The sequence below is a fragment of the Gigantopelta aegis genome, chromosome 11 (assembly GCF_016097555.1).
Source record: "Gigantopelta aegis isolate Gae_Host chromosome 11, Gae_host_genome, whole genome shotgun sequence".
NCBI classification, from domain to species: domain Eukaryota; kingdom Metazoa; phylum Mollusca; class Gastropoda; order Neomphalida; family Peltospiridae; genus Gigantopelta; species Gigantopelta aegis.
The window spans coordinates 14,916,748-14,935,853 of record NC_054709.1 but is presented as its reverse complement, the minus strand read 5'-3'; the positions used below and the strand labels follow the sequence as shown (position 1 = coordinate 14,935,853).

The 19,106-nt window shown below is 37.0% G+C and overlaps 1 protein-coding gene across 1 annotated transcript in view; it reads left to right on the top strand.

The window, feature by feature from the left end:
* The window catches only part of LOC121384989 (cell death abnormality protein 1-like), a 51,717-nt gene that overhangs the window by 9,383 nt on the left and 23,228 nt on the right, over positions 1-19,106 (top strand). Inside the window, exons 2-3 of the mRNA XM_041515501.1 lie at positions 9,804-9,914; positions 12,345-12,455. Coding sequence (XP_041371435.1) covers positions 9,804-9,914; positions 12,345-12,455 — 222 coding nt within the window. The remainder of the gene's footprint in view (positions 1-9,803; positions 9,915-12,344; positions 12,456-19,106) is intronic.

Below are 19,106 nucleotides of genomic sequence, written 5' to 3'. Positions count from 1 at the left end.
AATTGTTTTAGTTATGCCAGGTCAACTAAACCACATGGAGAAGTGTTTTAACTATACCGGTATATAGTGAGTAGATCGCGTTCACACTTCCATTTTAAATTGTTTTAGTTATACCAGGTTAACTAAACCACATAGGTGTTCTAGCTATACCGGTATATAGTGAATAAATCGCGTTCACACTTCCATTTTCAACGGGTTTAGTTACACCAGTTTAATTAAACCAGTTTAATAAAGGAAGAGTAAACTAACTTTTGGCGAAGTGACATCAGCTCCTGACCAACCTTTAACTCTCCGATCTGCAAAGTGGCGAGATGTAACTCAGTGGTAGAGTGCTAGTCTGAGGTGCGATTGGTCGCAGGTTCAATCGGACGCGATGGACACACGTTTATTTCTCGTTCCAGCCAGTGCCCTATGACTGGTATATAAAAAGCCGTTCACCGTTGGCTCCTAGCCAAGTTATTTGCGCAAAGACAACAAACTTGTTGGCAACATCCGCCCGGCACAACGTTACAAAATGTATTTACTCCCCCAATCAACCCCCCCAAAAAAAAACAAAAAAAACAACAAAAAAACAAAAACAAACCCACACAAAAACCCACACAAAAAACCCCACACAAAAACCACACACAGACACACCACAAAATAAACAAGAAACCCAACAAAACAAACAACAAACACAACACAACAAACACACACACACACACACACACACACACACACACACACACACACAAAAAAAAAATAATAATAATAATAATAATAATAAAAAAATAAAAATAATAAAATAAATAAATAAATAAATAATAAAAATAAAAGTTCGAGGTCCACCGAACATATTTTTATAGGCCAGTTAAAATCGCAAGTCCAACCGTTATAAATGTTACAGTGTTTGTATACAATTTTATGTCATCTAGTACCACTGTGTCAAGTGGCCTTGTGCTTGAAACATGTATAGGGTACTGTAAAACTCAATTTTAAACGAAACTATTGGTGTTGTAAAAACAGCCGGTTATACCGACAATTAGCCATGATAGGTTTCACTTTCTTCAGTTAATATTTTGAGGTAGGGGTCCAATTGTAGTATTGATATTTATGGGTCATAGTTTGGTTGATATATTTTGCTTTTAACCACGTACATACAACCTACTTCTTTCATTCTTTCTATACGGTTTGTTTTGTTTTCTTCGTATTTATTTTTTCCTATTTCTCCGACGTATTAATAGATAATAAATGCGTTCTGCATGAACTGTAAACACTGGTAGCGCTAGCTGAACGAGGAATGGGCCGTGGAACCAGCTGTGAGTGTTCATTTCAATATAATCTTCCAGCGAGACAGATTTATATTCTTTGAGCAAACATCATCTCAAGAACGTCTTCGAGATAACGCATGCTATGAGCAGGGCCCGCGGATCGTATTTGAAAGTGCATGGGAGGGGGTAAAGGGTACTGTTAGTTCTATAGTCTGATATATTTCATTGCCCGATACCTGTTTTTTTTTTTTTTTTTTTTTTTTTGTTGTTTGTTTGTTTGGGTTTTTTTGTTTTGTTTGTTTGTTGTTGTTGTTGGGGGTGTTTTGGGTGGGGGGGGGGGGTTGTGTTTTTTTTTTGTGGGTTTTTTTTTGGGGGGGCAGGGGTTTGTCGAGTGCATACTCCTTGAAACGTTTGAATTTCAGGTGTTACAATACGAATACGAATGTATGCACATACATACATTACAAAGCATATACATTAAATACACATCTAATTAAATAACATTAATGTTAAAAGTGAATATAAAATTAAAATTGAAATCGCAAATGTCAAATTAAGTATGTATACTATTTTGTTTGACCTTTTGAGCCTTAATTATAAACTTACTTATACTTCGTCCAACAGGGAACAGTGGCGTAGGAAGGTGACATAAAGGGGGGGGGGGGGGGGGGAGCACACGTTTATATTTACACACTTTTACACTACTATAAAGCAAATACAAAGCAAACTATCTGAAAAATGGGGGGGGGGGGGGTGGGGGCATGCCCCCCTTGCCCCCCGCTTCCTACGCCAGTGGAGAACGCCTTTTTTCATGCTATGGAATTTATTACAGTTTATTTATTTCTGAACCGACTGCTGGACACAAACATATTATTGTGTTTTTGGTTATTTCTAACACACTTTTTACTTTTCTCTTACGTCAAACAAAATTGAAATTATTTACAAAACAAATTCTTGTAGGAGGATGGGACGGACTATAAGTTTAGCATTAATAAACATAATTTGTTGATGGTTATTTTTAATGATTAAGTCTTTTTAAATATAAGTTAATTTGTTACAATGTAGTTTGAAAGTGGATTTCTTTCTCAGTCATGTTTGGTCAAACGAGGGGCATAAACGTACGAGACAGGGGGCGAGGGAAGGGGGAAGGGGGTAAACAGCCACCCTAGTGTTGGAGCAAAAACCTCCAATACGGGTAAAGATGACACAAATATTAGTGCAAGATGTGCTAACCTGAGACCTTTTTACCATGTATTTTCATCATTCTACCCTAAAAAGTAGTTGTAATCCGCGTAACAAAGCGTGATGGAAGGAAGAAAAGGAAGAAAATGTTTTATTTAACGACGCACTCAACACATTTTATTTACGGTTATATGGCGTCAGACATATGGTTAAGGACCATAAAGATATTGAGGGAGGAAACCCGCTGTCGCCACTTCATTGGCTACTCTTTTCGGTTAGCAGCAAGGGATCTTTTATACGCACCATCCCATAGACATGTTAGCACATACCACGGCCTTTGATATACCAGTCGTGGTGCACTGGCTGGAGCGAGAAATAGCCCAATGGGCCAGCTGACGGGGATCGATCCCAAACCGACCACGCATTAAGCAAGCGCTTTACCACTGGGCTACGTCTCGCCCCTTAAAGCGTAATGATTTGTTTGCAGCCCTGTATAGCTATTTGATAGTAATACTAATATGAATACATGTTGTTATCCAGATTCAGACATTTTCTTTTAATTTGGGCAAAAGCTAGCCTGCTCCCTCCCCCCCCCCCTCCCCTTACAAAAATGGGAGCTCGTACGCCTATGACAAGGGGCGCAATATTTAGCAGCCCTCGGATTAAATTCAGGGGCTGTGGCGCCCCCTTCCAAACGAAAATCTTTATTGTATTTACAAGTACCTGTTGCGTTTTCCCAGGCAACAATAAGACCTCCAACGTAGGTGAATAAGTTGTCAAAACACACCAAGCTGAGCACGCGTGTTTGTAAAACTATCCTATATTTTACCTCTGTATGTATCTTCGCCGTATTCTCCAGCCTACTAACAACAAAAGGCAGACGGCCGTGAAGTATTTATGAAGTATTTCTTTTTCTCATTAACTGACTACCAGACATCGGCGGTGAACTGTTTAGAAATACCATCAGTTTGAATTTCCGGCTCTTATACAAACCAAGCATAGCACGCGGGAACATCATTAAAGGGGCATACCCTAGTTTTTAAACACTAAGACATATTTTTTACTATTAGAGCTGTTTTTTTATAAGTAAAATCGTACTTTACTTAAATTTTATTGTTTAGATTATCCATTTCCGTACAGTCGAAATGTTTTTGGTCATCCTGGTGTTTTTAATATCACAAAATGCATTTCTCATATTTTTTTAAAACGTACGTGCGTCTGAGAAGTAACATTTATGGAGTCGTACTTTATTCTATTTATAGAGTGTGTACGACCGTTTCAAAGTCACAAACTCATGTTTCACTCAATTGTAACGTTATCCAAATGTGTTACAGGTTTGTATATTAACTAAACTTAGAGTGCTTTTTCATGAACTGAAACTAGGCTCTGTCCCTTTAAGAACCACAAAATAATACATTGCTACTGAATAGCGTTGGGTATTGACAGTAATTTTCGTATTGCGATATGTCCATGTGTATTGCAATATATTGCGGAATATGTGAATGTTGGTACCCCCCACCCCACCCCAAGTTATATTAAAGATATATGATCATTTAATACACAATTAGTAAAGGTAAACTGGCCGACCTGAGCATTTTTTTCACATTATTATAATTATAATATTTATTATTATAATTGTTATTATTTTTTTTGCTTTCCCCTTCATTTCAACTTATTTTTCGTGCTTATATCCAATTAAGGTTCAAGTACATTGTCCTGGGCACACACACCTCAACTATCTGGGCAGAAAAGTAGGTTAGTTGTTAGTAGTTAGTGAGAGAGAAGATGGTGTAGTGGTGTTACACCTACCCATAGACACCTTAAGAACTCGCTCTGGGTTGGAGCCGGTACCGGGCTGCGAACCCTGTACATACACGCCTGTAGTCCGATGGCTTAACCACTGCGCCACAGAGGCCGGTTGTTTTGTTGTTGTTTTTTAAAAGAAAGTTTTAACAAATATTGAATTTCAGAAGGATCATTGGTTGATATACATGTGTATATTGTTTACCATTTCGTAGAACTGAGCGTCTGTAAAAACAAAATAATAACAACTGTATGATCAACAGAATGAAAAATATTGACAGAAATAATGTTTCATGGTGATTGATGGACCTTCCTGGAAATTGTCAAACTCGAGAATGACACCCCACGCACGTGTACGGTGCAACTGCGTGATGCATGTGCAAACTATGGAATGTGTTTTGGTGTGTTGATAAACAGACCTGAACGTTCTTTACTAGGATGTCTGTGGTCAAAACGTATAACATTAATATTTCAGCTTCCCTTTGAAGAGTATATATAAAAAATATAGCTTATTGTCTGTCCCATCCTCCTACAAAAATGTTTTTGTAAAAAAAATTCTGGTTGGTTTGACGTAAAAAGAAAGGTAAAAGTGTTTTGGATATAACATAAATATACTGTTTTTGTCTGCGGTTTAGAAAACATTCAGCTCAGAAATAAATAATTTGTAGTAAATTCTATAGCCTTAAAAAAAGGCTCTCCCTATGGGACAGGCTATAAGTCATATAGTTTTAAAAATGCATTGCTTTTAAAGTTCGCAACACCACAGCCTCTAAAATAAAAATTAAAAAACCCTATACAAAATCTTCACCACTCCAGATAAATTAACGCAATTACAATAATACACATTTTTTGCTCTTGTAAAATTCAAGCTTACCAAACAAAAATATTAAAAAAGTACATATAAAAAAATATTTTCCCACTGAAACCACCTTAAAATTTTAAATTACATAAAACTATTTAAAATATTCGACGTTTCATTAGTCTAAAAACCAACATCCTCAAGAGAATATAAAATATACGTTAAAGGGACATTCCTAAGTTTGCTGCATTGTAAGATGTTTCCGATTAATAAAATATTTCTACGATTAAACTTACATATTATTAAATATATTTTCTTGTTTAGAATATCAGTGTCTGTATATTCAATGTGTTTCAGGTCGTCTTAATATTTGTATGAAGCCCAAATTGGATTTTGTCTTCAAATATAACAACTTATTTTAGGAAATAAAATGAAAGTTAACCTAGTACAAATATTAGAACGATCAGAAACACGTTTAATATACAGCCACTAATATTTTATGCAGAAAAATATATTTGATATGTAATTACAATCGTTAAAAAGTATCTGTCAGTCGATAACATCTTAAACACTGCAGCAAACTCAGAAATGTCCCTTTAAATCTCACGGTTTGGAAAATCCATAGCTATTAAGGCAACCTCGATACTCCAACAAAAAACCCATAACACAACCCCTCCACCCTAAAAAAAACCCCCAAACAAACAAAACAACAAAAACAACAAAAAAACAAAACAAAACAAAAACAAACAAAAACACCAAAAAAACCCACCCTAGTTCTTACGGACTTGATATGGGGTGGCGTCTGCCTCAAGCCATTAAAATAGTTTTGAAGCAGGTACTCTCCACTCCATCTATAGCCCTCCCCCCCCCCCCCCCCCCCCCCCCCCACGTGTTTTTGTTTTTCGTTCCCCTGAAGTACACGAGTTCGTATATAAACCTGAGAAGCGTTATTTAGCCACTGGATACAGAAACAGCTGTGCTAGTCGTTAGACGCACAGCCAATCTGTCTACCTTAATAAACGTTGATAGAGGAGGTAAATGGGGATACACGTGAGGGAAACGTGCTGTAATAAATTATGACCAGCTACTTTTATCATCACTGGTTCTTGGGAGGCGGGCGTTGCTCAGTGGTTGAGCGGTCGCTAGAATATTCGAGGTGCGTTGCTCAGTGGTAGAGCACTCGATATAATGTTTGAGGTGCGTTGCTCAGTGGTAGAGTGTTCGATATAGGCTAATGTTTGAGGTGCGTTGGTCAGTGGTAGAGTGTTCGATATAATGTTTGAGGTGCGTTGGTCAGTGGTAGAGCACTCGATATAATGTTTGAGGTGCGTTGGTCAGTGGTAGCGTGTTCGATATAATGTTTGAGGTGCGTTGCTCAGTGGTAGAGTGTTCGATATAGGCTAATGTTTGAGGTGCGTTGGTCAGTGGTAGAGTGTTCGATATAATGTTTGAGGTGCGTTGCTCAGTGGTAGAGTGTTCGATATAATGTTTGAGGTGCGTTGCTCAGTGGTAGTGTTCGATATAATGTTTGAGGTGCGTTGGTCAGTGGTAGAGCACTCGATATAATGTTTGAGGTGCGTTGGTCAGTGGTAGCGTGTTCGATATAATGTTTGAGGTGCGTTGCTCAGTGGTAGAGTGTTCGATATAGGCTAATGTTTGAGGTGCGTTGGTCAGTGGTAGAGTGTTCGATATAATGTTTGAGGTGCGTTGCTCAGTGGTAGAGTGTTCGATATAATGTTTGAGGTGCGTTGCTCAGTGGTAGTGTTCGATATAATGTTTGAGGTGCGTTGGTCAGTGGTAGAGCACTCGATATAATGTTTGAGGTACGTTGGTCAGTGGTAGAGTGTTCGATATAATGTTTGAGTTTGTTTTGTTTAACGACACCACTGGTGCACATTGATTAATTAATCATCATCATTTATTGGATGTGTATACATTTGGTAATTCTGACTCGTAGTCATCAGAGAAACCCGCTACATTTTTCTTCCATGAAGTGGCGACATTGTGTTTCTCTCACTATGTCTGTGTGGTCCTTAACCATATGTCTGACGCCATATAACCGTAAATAAAATGTTTTGAGTGCGTCGTTAAATAAAACATTTCCTTCCTTCCTTCCTTCGTTAACCGAGCAGAGAAAGTACATTACCTATACTGAGAGAAAGAAAATAGGGACACACCTGATATCGTAGACCACATTTCAGTCACTATCAGCATTGTAATGTCTGCATAAAACAAAACTATGTAATTGAATGTTAGCAATGTGGACTTCACTGCCAGTAACACGGTTAACGTATTGACACTATGGGTGAGATTATTTTTTAAATATAAATAATCGTATTCATGTACTTACTTTTGACGTCCAATGTCCGATGTGTATTTCTGTACTGGGGTATCATAAAACATTAATTAAATAATTAATTAATTAATTAATTAATTTATTCATTCATTCATTCACTCATTCATTTTATGGATGAGGGCTTTGGAAAGAAAGAAGGAAATGTTTTATTTAACGACGCACTGAGCACATTTTATTTACGGCGATATGACGTCAGACATATGGTTAAGGACCACACAGGTATTGAGGGAGTGAAACCGCTGTCGTCACTTCATGGGCTACTCTTTTCGATTAGCAGCAAAGGATCTTTTATATGCACCATCCCACAGACAGGATAGTACATACCACGGCGTTTGTTACACCAGCTGTGGAGCACTGGCTGGAACGAGAAATAGCCACTATGGATGATATTATTTTTTAAATGTAAATAATCGTATTCATGTAGGCCCTACTTACCTTGGACGCCCAATGTCAGATGTGTATTTTTGTACTGAGGTATCATAAAACATTAATTAATTAATTAATTTATTTATTTATTCATTAATCCATTCATTCATTCATTCATTCATTCATTCATTCATTTTATGGATGAGGGTTTTGGATGCGTTCACTCTTTACTGTTTGATTTCTCGTTCCAGCCAGTGCACCACGACTGGTATATCAAAGGCCGTGGTATGTACTACCCTGTCTGTGGGATGGTGCATATCAAAGATCCTTTGCTGCTAATCGAAAAGAGTAGCCCATGACGTGGCGACAGCGGGTTTCTTCTCTCAATATATGTGTGGTCCTTAACCATATCTCCGACACCATATAACCGTAAATAAAATGTGTTGAGTGTGTCGTTAAATAAAACATTTCTTTCTTTCTTTACTGTTTGTATTGATGTGATCCCTTATTTTATTCGCATCAGTATACTGTATGACATGCACTAAACCAATTTTTAGGAGTGGCAGTATGTTTCAATAAAACACACAGAAACATGCTATTAATAAATGGCCTGGGGTTTAGCATTTAACAGGAACAGACCTATACATCTTTTTGAGGTTGGGTCGCAGCATGTTTATGTATGATGTTATTTTATGTTTGCTTGCTGATGAATGAAATGTTGCGTATATTTCCAGTCTGTGCTAGTGTACATTTAGACTATTACATTCCCGATCCAAGAAGCGCTTCGCCAATTAACACTGCATGAAAGCTCGTTTCACGAGAAATGCACTATTTAGAGCAGTGGCACTATATTCAGTAACGTTCCGAACTGATGCAGAGCAACTGAAACCCATTGATATGAATATATATTACACTACTAGTATGATAAGTTATGAATTCTTGCTTGTAACCGTTATTAGATGTCACAATATTTGCCAACATTACGTTAAAGGGACATTCCCGAGTTTGCTGCATTGTAAGATGTTTCCGACTAATAAAATATTTCTACGATTAAACTTGTTTTGTTTTGATGTTTAGAATATCAGTGTCTGTATATTCAATGTGTTTCTGGTCGTCTTAATATTTGTATGAAGCCCAAACTGGATTTTGTCTTCAAATAATTTCGTACGTACGAAAAAATATTGTTTAGGAAATATAATGAAATTTAACCTAGTACAAATATTAGAACGATCAGAAACACGTTTAATATATAGCCACCAATATTTTATGCAGAAGAATATATTTGATATTGAATTATAAACGTTAGAAAGTCTCTGTTAGTCGAAACATCTTAAAAATTGCAGCAAACTCAGGAATGTCCCTTTGAACATGTTATTTTAGATATGAGGTCAAAACTCATTTGAATGTGTGTTTTGTAGCACTTATGCAACTGTCTAATCGTAATTAATAGGTGAAAAATGATTATAATAATTGCCCTCGTGGTTTCTTGGTACTTAGGTTAAAAAAAAAGAGAAAAAAAAAAGAAGACGTAAAATGTATAGCATTTGAACAGTCAACTTCGCCGTAGTAATTGTGAGGTAGATAAGTAGTTTTACGACGAAAATATTTTGTGAGATTAAGATTTTTGAACGTTTTACTTTAAATTTTTATTTAAAAAGTATTTTTGACTTTATACCGTTAGTGGGTTATTAACTGACATATAAAAGGCTGTGGTATGTGATATTCTGCTGTTGGATGGTGTATATAAAAGATTCTTTGCTACTAATGTAAAAATGTAGCAAGTTTCCCCTCTAATACAATGTCAGAATTATTGACATATAGTCAAAGAGTGGAAACCCGCTACATTTTTTCATTAGTAGCAAGGAATCTTTTTATATGCACCATCCCAAACAGTATAACACATACCACGACCTTTGGAATACCAGTTGTTGTGCACTGGCTGTGACGAGAAACAACCGCGCATCAAGCGAGTACTTTACCACTGGACTACGTCCAGCCTTTTGTTGTTAAACAAAAACTGTTTAACTTTGTTTTGTTGTTGTTGCAGTGGTCGGCATGTGTGAAGTTGGCGAACTCCGCTGTCCCAATGGGACGTGTTTCCCGGCGTCCAGCGTGCAAGATGGCGTCGACGACTGTTTGGACGGCACCTACGACGAAAGTACGTTTACATTATATTTATTATGTTTAGCACAAACCTACTTTTTAACAGCGAATCGTCGATCGAGTCAGCAATAGTCTGAAAATATGCTTGAGGGACTGAACTGAACTGAACTGAACTTTATTTACGCTCTGGCCGTATAATTCAACGGCATATGAGGTACCTTGTGAAACATTAAGTAAATAAATAAATGACAAGATGGCACATTTATCATAATAATGATGTACATCTTGGCGTTACGGGATAAAACTGCTGATTATATTTAGACTAGACGCTCTTTATAACACGGGCAAAACTGAAGAAAAAAAACTTTTTTATTTTGTTTTGTTTAACGACACCACTAGAGCACATTGATTTATTAATCATCGGCTATTGGATGTCAAACATTTGGTAATTTTGACATTTAGTCTTAGAAAGGAAACCCGCACCATCCCACAGACAGGATAGCATATACAACGGCATTTGAAATACCAGTCGCCGTGCACTGGCTGGAACGAGAAATAGACCCTAGACCGACCGCGCATCAAGCGACAGCTTTACCACTGAGGTAAAAATAATCGCTCGCGTCGATCGCGGCCGGTTAGGATACAACTTAAACGGGGCAAACCTGAAGATTACTCTCAGCATACGTCGACCGACTAACGCCGACTAAAAGACGGTCGAGGCGGCAGTCGTCTGAAATGTACGCCAGCACAGACCAGCTGATACAACAGCCCGCCTATCGGCGTTACGCAAGTTCACAGATGGACGAACTTGTACAACCACCCACCTATCGAGGGATTAGTTAAGAGTCGGTGGATTTGTGCTCAACGCACAAGGGCGATCAGGGGCGAATCCAGAGAATCAGCTGCTGGTGGGGATGTGGGGAGAGAAGGGCTCTGAAAAGATCAAAATGAACCCTTTGAAAAATACACGTTTTACGACCCCATCCCAGAAAAAAACCCCCATCAACAACATAAAAAACTAACTAAAAAACCCAACAAAACAAAACCCCCAACAACCAAAAAACTAAACAAAAAACATGCAAATAAAATAACAACAACAACGGAGACAAACAAAAACAAAAGCCAAAACAAAACAACAAAAAACAGCAACAAAGAATGAAAGAAAAGCCCCCCCCCCCACCCCACCCTCCCCAAATTAAAACCCCCACAAAAGCAACTCCATTCTTGTAGCCTGACTAATTAGTAAGAAGTTTTATTAAAGGGAAATGCCCTAGTTTTTTAAACACTGACGCATAAGGTTTGACTATTATAACCGTTTTTGATAACTTAAATCATACTTTACTTAGATTTTATTGTTTAGATATCAATTTCCTGACATTCGAAGTGTTTTTGATCATCCTGGTGTTTTTAATATAAAAAAAATGCATTTCTCATATTTTAAAAAACGCACGTGCTTCTGAGAAGAAACAGTTATGGAGTCGAGTTTTATCTGTTTTTAGAGGGTATTTCACCATTTCAGTCACAGACTCATGTTTCACTCAATTGTATCTTTATCCAACTGTGTTACATGTTTGCAGATTAACTAAACTTAAAGGGACACACCCTAGTTACGGCTATTTGTTAACCATTACGGCGTTGGTTTTCGCTATTAAACCCCATTTTTCACAAATAAAATTGCACTTTACTTACATTTTATTATTTAGAATACACATTTCCATTCACCTGAAGTGCTTTTTGGTAATCCTGATGTTTGTAAAACCACGAAATGCATTTTTTGCATTTTTTCACAAGACGTGGTGTCGAGAAAAAACCGTTAAGCAAGCGAGGTCCAATCTATTTTTAGAGGGAATCTTCCTGTGTAAACGTCACATATGTTGGTATACCACGTGACCGTTATCATTTTGGTTCGGTTTGTTTTCTCGTGCATGGTTCGCGCAATCAACATCCGATTTGTTGTTGTTCATTTGTGAGATTTTTCTTCACAGTTCGTGAACATTTTCAGTAACAATAAAGTTCAGACAAGTAAGTGTCTCAATACAAAACGTTACAAACCCTTAAAACCAATAATTTTGCTAAGTCTAACGATATCTGGAGAGGGGATACAACCAGGACAGAACAGTTGGAACATGTCCAGGAGAGGTGAAAAAAACGCACCCCAAGTCTGTGCAAACTCTGTGAAATTTGTCGTGACGTAGGCATTGGTGTGCTTCGAGCGACATCTACCGGTTACATCAGAATACTAACTTTCAAAATTATTTCAAGCAATTGGGACATGGGGATTCCCAGGGTATTTATCGATATAAAACCTGCTTTTTCACTCCATTTGATAAAAACGTGATCTAAGTGTGTTACAGGTTTGTAGATTAACCACATTATAATTTATTTTCGCTGGATGGAACTAAGGTGTGCGGCTTTAAGTGTTAATTTTCACGGGTTGAAACTAGGGTCTGTCCCTTTAATAATGGTATATTATTTTATTTTTCAGCTGGACCATTCTGCAATCTCACCGATCAACTCCAGTGTGCGAACGGCATCTGTGTGTCTGGAGACAAGTTCAATAACTCCGTCAACGACTGCGGGGATAACTCTGATGAAGGTTAGTCCTAGGGTCCGTTGAAGCAAGACAATTCCCATTCCCATTTTCATCAAAACAAGTATAAGTAATTTTGTATTCGTATAAACAGTGTGGAATGATCAATAACATCAACTTTTGTACAGGAATTGTATCACTATTGGGTGTTTACTACCAAATCAAATTCCATAGACGACAATAGTAACGTGTGGCTAAAGCCCCTACCTGCAGCGTATCAATCGACATAAATACCACGTATATAAATACTACCACCCCTCACCATTAAAGTGAATCGGAAGAAAATTGGGGGTCAAGCTGCTCGTATCAGAGATAACAGGTAGCGTCTATGACTACCCTGGTTCCTCACAAAAAGTGATTACTTTTTTTAAAGGTACCCTATACACGTGCCAAGCACAAGACTACTTGACACAGTGGTACTAGATAAAATAAAATGGCATATATTGTTTTTGCCCAGTTGAAACTAAGTTTTGTTATAACCAGTTATGGATCACTGGTCGGTGCAAGTGGTTTACACCTACCCATTGAGCCTTGCGGAGCACTCACTCAGGGTTTGGAGTCGGTATCTGGATTAAAAATCCCATGCCTCGACTGGGATCCGAACCTAGTACCTACCAGCCTGTAGACCGATGGCCTACCACGACGCCACCGAGGCCGGTCGGGGCCACGATAAGGTCTTCTAACATAAAGACCAAAACGTCGTAATTCTGTGCACTGATTCGACGTCTAGGCATATTGACAGCAGTAACATTGGCTGAACTTGGCAAGAACCGATTGCGCAAATGCAACAGTCTGATATACCGGTTTTCCCCTCGAGTGGTAACCCTTGGGCGTCCTGAGCTGGGTGCATCCCCAGTTGTACCAGTTTGCATAAATCTTCTTCGTAAGGCATAAATAGTGGCTCTTGTAGGGTGTATACTACCAAATCAAATCCCATAGACGACAATAGTAATATATGTGGCTAAAACTCCTATCTGCAGCGTATCAATCGACATAAACGCCACGGATATAAATACTACCGCCCCTCACACTTAAAGTGAATCAGAAAAAATTGGGGGTCAAGCTGCTCGTTTTTGAGATAACGGTTAGCGTCTATGACTACCCTAGTTCCGCATAAAATTCAAGTACTTTTTTTTTACAGGTACCCCATACATGTTTCAAGCACAAGGCTACTTGACACATTGGTACTAGATGAAATAAAATTGCATTTTTTTTTTTACCCAGATGAAACAATTTTTTTTTTTACAACCAACACACTCACATTTATAACCAATCACAGGACTTGTGGTGTTCACTTCTCTATCAAAAGTTCGGTGCACCTCCAACTTTGAACCAGCCGGAAGTTATTTGCGTGCCACATCTTCAACGGTTCGATTGGATCGAAGCATGCCTATTGCGCGTTCGCGCTGAATTTGATTGAGCCTAGCCATTTATCAGTTCCCAATATGTTCCCAATTGGTCACGTGCATATTTCAAATTAACTGTGCACGTGCATTTTATGCATAACCGGTTTTCCGGATCTGGTCGTTTTACGCCTGATTGTTTGCAACTTTTGCAGGGTGGTCTGAGTGAAATATTGTTGTTGGAAACCATGTACAAAATTTGTGGAAATTGGTACACGTCTACAGGCTGGTAGATACTGGGTTCGGATCCCAGTCGAGGCATGGGATTTTTAATCCAGATACCGACTCGAAACCTTGAGTGCGTGCTCCGCAAGGCTCAATGGGTAGGTGTAAACCACTTGCACTGACCAGTGATCCATAACTGGTTCAACAAAGGCCATGGTTTGTGCTATCCTGCCTGTGGGAAGCGCAAATAAACGATCCCTTGCTGCCTGTCGTAAAAGAGTAGCCTAGGGTTCGAACTTTACGGTTGCCCGATCGCCCCTAGCGATTAAAAACGACGACGGGCGACTGAAAACCCACAGTAAGGTTGCCCGCCTGGCGACCGTTTTTTTTTTTTTTTTAAATCAATAATTAATAAATAAATAAAAGTACAGCTATGTAGCCTACTTTGCACCATGAAAAAGTGTAGGTCTGCTTTTACATATAAATATAAATATTATTCGGGCAAGTGAAAATAGAACCGGGCAAGTGAAAATAGAACCGGGCAAGTGAAAGTGCTGTCACCACTTGCCCGGATGGCAACTTAAAAAAACAGTTAAGCGCAGACACTGGTAGCCTATGTGGCGACAGCGGGTTTCCTCTTAAAAACAATGTCAGAATGACCATATGTTTGACGTCCAATAGCCGATGATCAGATGAAAAATCAATGTGCTCTAGTGGCGTCGTCATTTCAAAACTGTGGCATTTTATAAAATGTATAGTTTCTTTTGACGTTCAGTGTATAATCATGCATTTTAATTCAGATCAGTGATTCATAGAACATACGTAATTAGACATCATCTATATCTTATATCAGTGTTATATCAGACAAAATATTTTCATTGCATACGCAGGTCTCTGAAAACTGCGTGAACGAACATTTTTGTTCCACCATCGCCCGCAAATGTCTAGTTTTGCATGACCTACGTTTTGTTCGTGCATAAAAGACAGACAGACAAACATTAAATATAAGACATCATTTACATAGTCATAGCAGGTTACAAAACTAAGTTGAGTTCTTGCATGGTTTTGTTTTTGTGGGATTTGGGAGCGTTGGAGGTCAAAATGATAAAATAGAAATTTGCTTTTCAAGTATGAACTAAATTCTATGTTTCAAAATAAGATAACTGTAAACATGTGATGTTGGTATTCGTGTTTAAATGGAACAAATCTGGACGTGATCAATTACGGCATATTTTATTTTAAGGCTTATAACAGTATTTGGTTACAGGAATTAAATGTTAAAAAAGCACCACTATTTTTTTAAAATACGTATTACCAAGAACATAATCCCTTCAAAACTTCCAGATTTGTTGTAGAACAACAAGAATGGCCATTCTACATTTGCAAGTAGTTATTCTGATTTGAAATTTAGCATTCCTTTTATAATTGAACTGCAAACCTGTATTTTGTCATCTGTAAGTATTTAACTTTATGGTCGATTATCCCTCAGCATTAAAAGATGTTCATTCTATAACTCTGATATAATATACATTAAAGGTACTTTTTGTTTCTTTTACAATATTGTAAGAAGGTTTTGTGTATTACCTTTGTTTTCGTGCTTGAAATAGTACTTTTTCATATCTGTTCATGTGAAATTTATTTCTACAAATGAGTCTGGCCCTCTGGAACCCAAACGAGTGAAACCTCTCAAGACCGGACCCTCTGTAAACCGGAATTCCCTCAAAACCGGACATTTTTCGCAGCTCTTTTTAAAATATCTGTATAGAAGAGAAACTCTCTAAACCGGATACCTCTTAAAACCGGACTTTTTTCTTGGACCCAAGGGTGTCCGGTTTAGAGGAGTTTCACTGTATTATTCTTCGTATTATTATTCTTATTATTATTATTCTTATTATTATTTTAAATCACACTGTTCCCTTTTCTTTCTGTCTGTTGAATTCCTTCTTATTTCTTCCCACTTCTTTCACTGTCCAACTCCACATTTCAGTCTTTGTATTTCCAACTGTAACAAGTGCTTGTCTCTTGTGGCTATTCGTTTCACACACATGCTATTTCCCATCAGCTTTAGCAGTGGATTTAGTCTGACCACTTCCGAGTGCTTTCAGTGGTGACTTCTGACACTATTAACAGGTATTTGTAACCAGTTACGTATATACTATACTCTCATGACACATCCCTGCAACCGACTGTCGTTAGATAGTGCCATGGGTCAGACAAAATGTCACAACCACATCAGATATAGAGATATACATTTTTATTTCAGTGCATTTTTGTATTCGATTTTTGTTTTTAATACAAATGTATGTAGGTGAAAAGAGTATACACGTAACATATACATTTGGACACGTGTGTGCGAAGGTGGTTTAAATAAATAAATAAATAATAAATAAAAGAAGAAACAAAAAGACGAAAGAGCCAACCTACTCTACCTAAATAGACTCCCTGTAAAAGTAAATATCAAGCGTAGTTAAATAAATAAATAAATAAAAAGAAGAAACAAAAAATGAAAAACATGCCAACATAATTTACCTAATTATAGTTCGTCCCATCCTCCTTCAAAAAATAATTTCAGTTTCATTTGACGTAAGAAGAAAAGTAAAAGTGTTTTGGAAATAATATAAAATTACTAGTTTTTGTGTGCAATTATAAAAACAATCGGCTCACAAATAAATAACTTGTAGTAAATTCCATAGTATGAAAAAAGCGTTCCCCGTGGGACGGACTATAGACTTCTCGTAAAAGTATTTATCAAGAGTAGTTGTGAAGGTAGTTAAAATAAATAAATATATACATAAATACATAAATAAATAAATGAAAAGAAGAAACAAAAAAGAAAAAGCCTAAATAGACTCCTCGTAAAAGTAATTATCAAGAGTCGGGGTGAAGGTAGTTAAAATAAATAAATTAATTAAAAAAGACGAAAAAGAAAAGAAAAAACAAACTCAGAAAAAGCCAACCTAATCAGACTCCTCGTCAAAGTAATTACCAAGCGTTAAATGAAATTCTAGAATTATCCTCCCAAATCCAACTGACTTTATAACTTTTTAAAAATACTTTCTTCTTCCTCTTCTTCTTCTTCTTTTCTCTCAAATGAACGTATTATGAAATCAAATAGTCCTGTTTATCTCTGTTCTTTCAAGAGAAACATATAACAGACGCTGTTCTGTAATGTAGGCTATGTTTTGAGATACTGTGTTTTTTTACCACTGCCGTATGTAACATTAAAGCTCAATTCACATGTGTAGTCGCGAAGCATGAAAAGAAAACAAAGAAGGCGCGAATTCAGGCGGGGGCCAATGTGCTGTACCAACCCTCCACCTCCGTGTTTGGTCAAATACTTAATTTTGCGTTTGTATAAGATGAGGAGGTCTTGCTTATTTATTAACACCACCAAACTACATTGCACTAATGTCACATCCCTTGAAAACTGAGGCGCACCCAGGATATATTTTGCAGGGGTGGGGGAGGGGAGGGACAAATAGATAAAGGACACATATAATCCTTTATAATAAATAACTATAGCAATGATAAGGAAGGTGTTAATAAAGCAGAAGCTGATATGAAGGTAGTTCTTTCCACCATAAGCCTAAAGTCTATGGCATTTGTTAAATCTTCAAATAAACCAAAACGTAAGCGGAAATAGTTTCATCAGGCATGCAAAGAATACACATTTTCTGCACTTACTGCTTGTAAAAAACATGCATGAATATCCCAATAACAGAATATTTCTTGAAAGGTTTTACTCCGCAAAAAAAGCATATAAACGCCTATGTAAATATAAAGCTCGTCAATATAAACAAAATATAATATCACAAACTGAAAATCATATAAATGGTGATCAACAAAAATGTTGGTATCTAATAAAACAACTGCAATTATCAGATAATAATATAGACATTCTACCTGATCCAGGTAGTTGTTACGAACTTTTTAAGAAACTCACTTCAGATTATTCAAATGAAGGCCACATTAAAATGTCACCTAAATGGAACATTCGTAACGCGTTTCTAAATATGCCTATATCAGCTACAGAGATTATGGCAAGCACTAAATTATTAAAGAATGGCAAGTCCAGTGGAAAAGATTATATTGCCAATGAATTACTAAAATCAATTATGTGGCCTATGATAGACTACTTTGTTAAATTATTTAACTTGGTATTACAAAATTCTTCATTCCCAGAAAAGTGGAATGAATCAATGTTAAAAATGCTACATAAAAAGGTAACCAAAACAGACCCTAACAATTACAGAGGAATCGTAATAAGTTCATGTGTTGGAAAACTATTTACAAAAATATTGGCAAGAAGACTAAAACAATATTTGGAACAAAACAATATACTTAGTATAAATCAAAGTGGTTTTCCTGAAAACCAAAGAACTACTGACAATTTGTTCATTCTGCAATCCATAGTACAAAAATATGACTTTAAAAAAGTCAATAGAGAAAAATTATTAATGAAATTAGTGAAAAGTAGCATCACTGGTAACTTTGTAAAATTAATTCACTCTGTGTATATCAAATTAAAACGTCAGCAGGTACATCACCCATGTTCCATCCTAGTCGTGGTGTACGACAGGGTTGTAATATATCCCCTTTGCTTTTTAATATCTTTATAGATGACATTGTTAAGTATTTTGATACACGATGTGAACCTATTGATGTGAATAATTTGAAAATCAACCACCTCTTATTCGCAGTTGATTTGGTACTTCTGTCCACATAAGCGCGAGGGCTTCAAAGAATGCTGAATGCTGTCAACCAATATCCTATATGTAATGATCTTCCCATTAATGTTGAAAAATCTAACATTATTGTCTTCAATAAGCGTAAAATTAACACAGATCACCTTAACTTTACCATAGGGTCCTCCAAAATTAACATCTCTAATGGCTACACATATTTGGGTATCACTATAGACAGCCATGGTAAATTCAACATTGGAGTAAAATGTTTAAAAATAAAGGACTTAAATCTTTAAATCACTTATTAAAATCCATTCTCAAACACAATCCACCTATCAATATTTGCACTAAACTATTCAATACATTAATTAAACCAGTGCTGTTATATGGGAGTGAAATTTGGG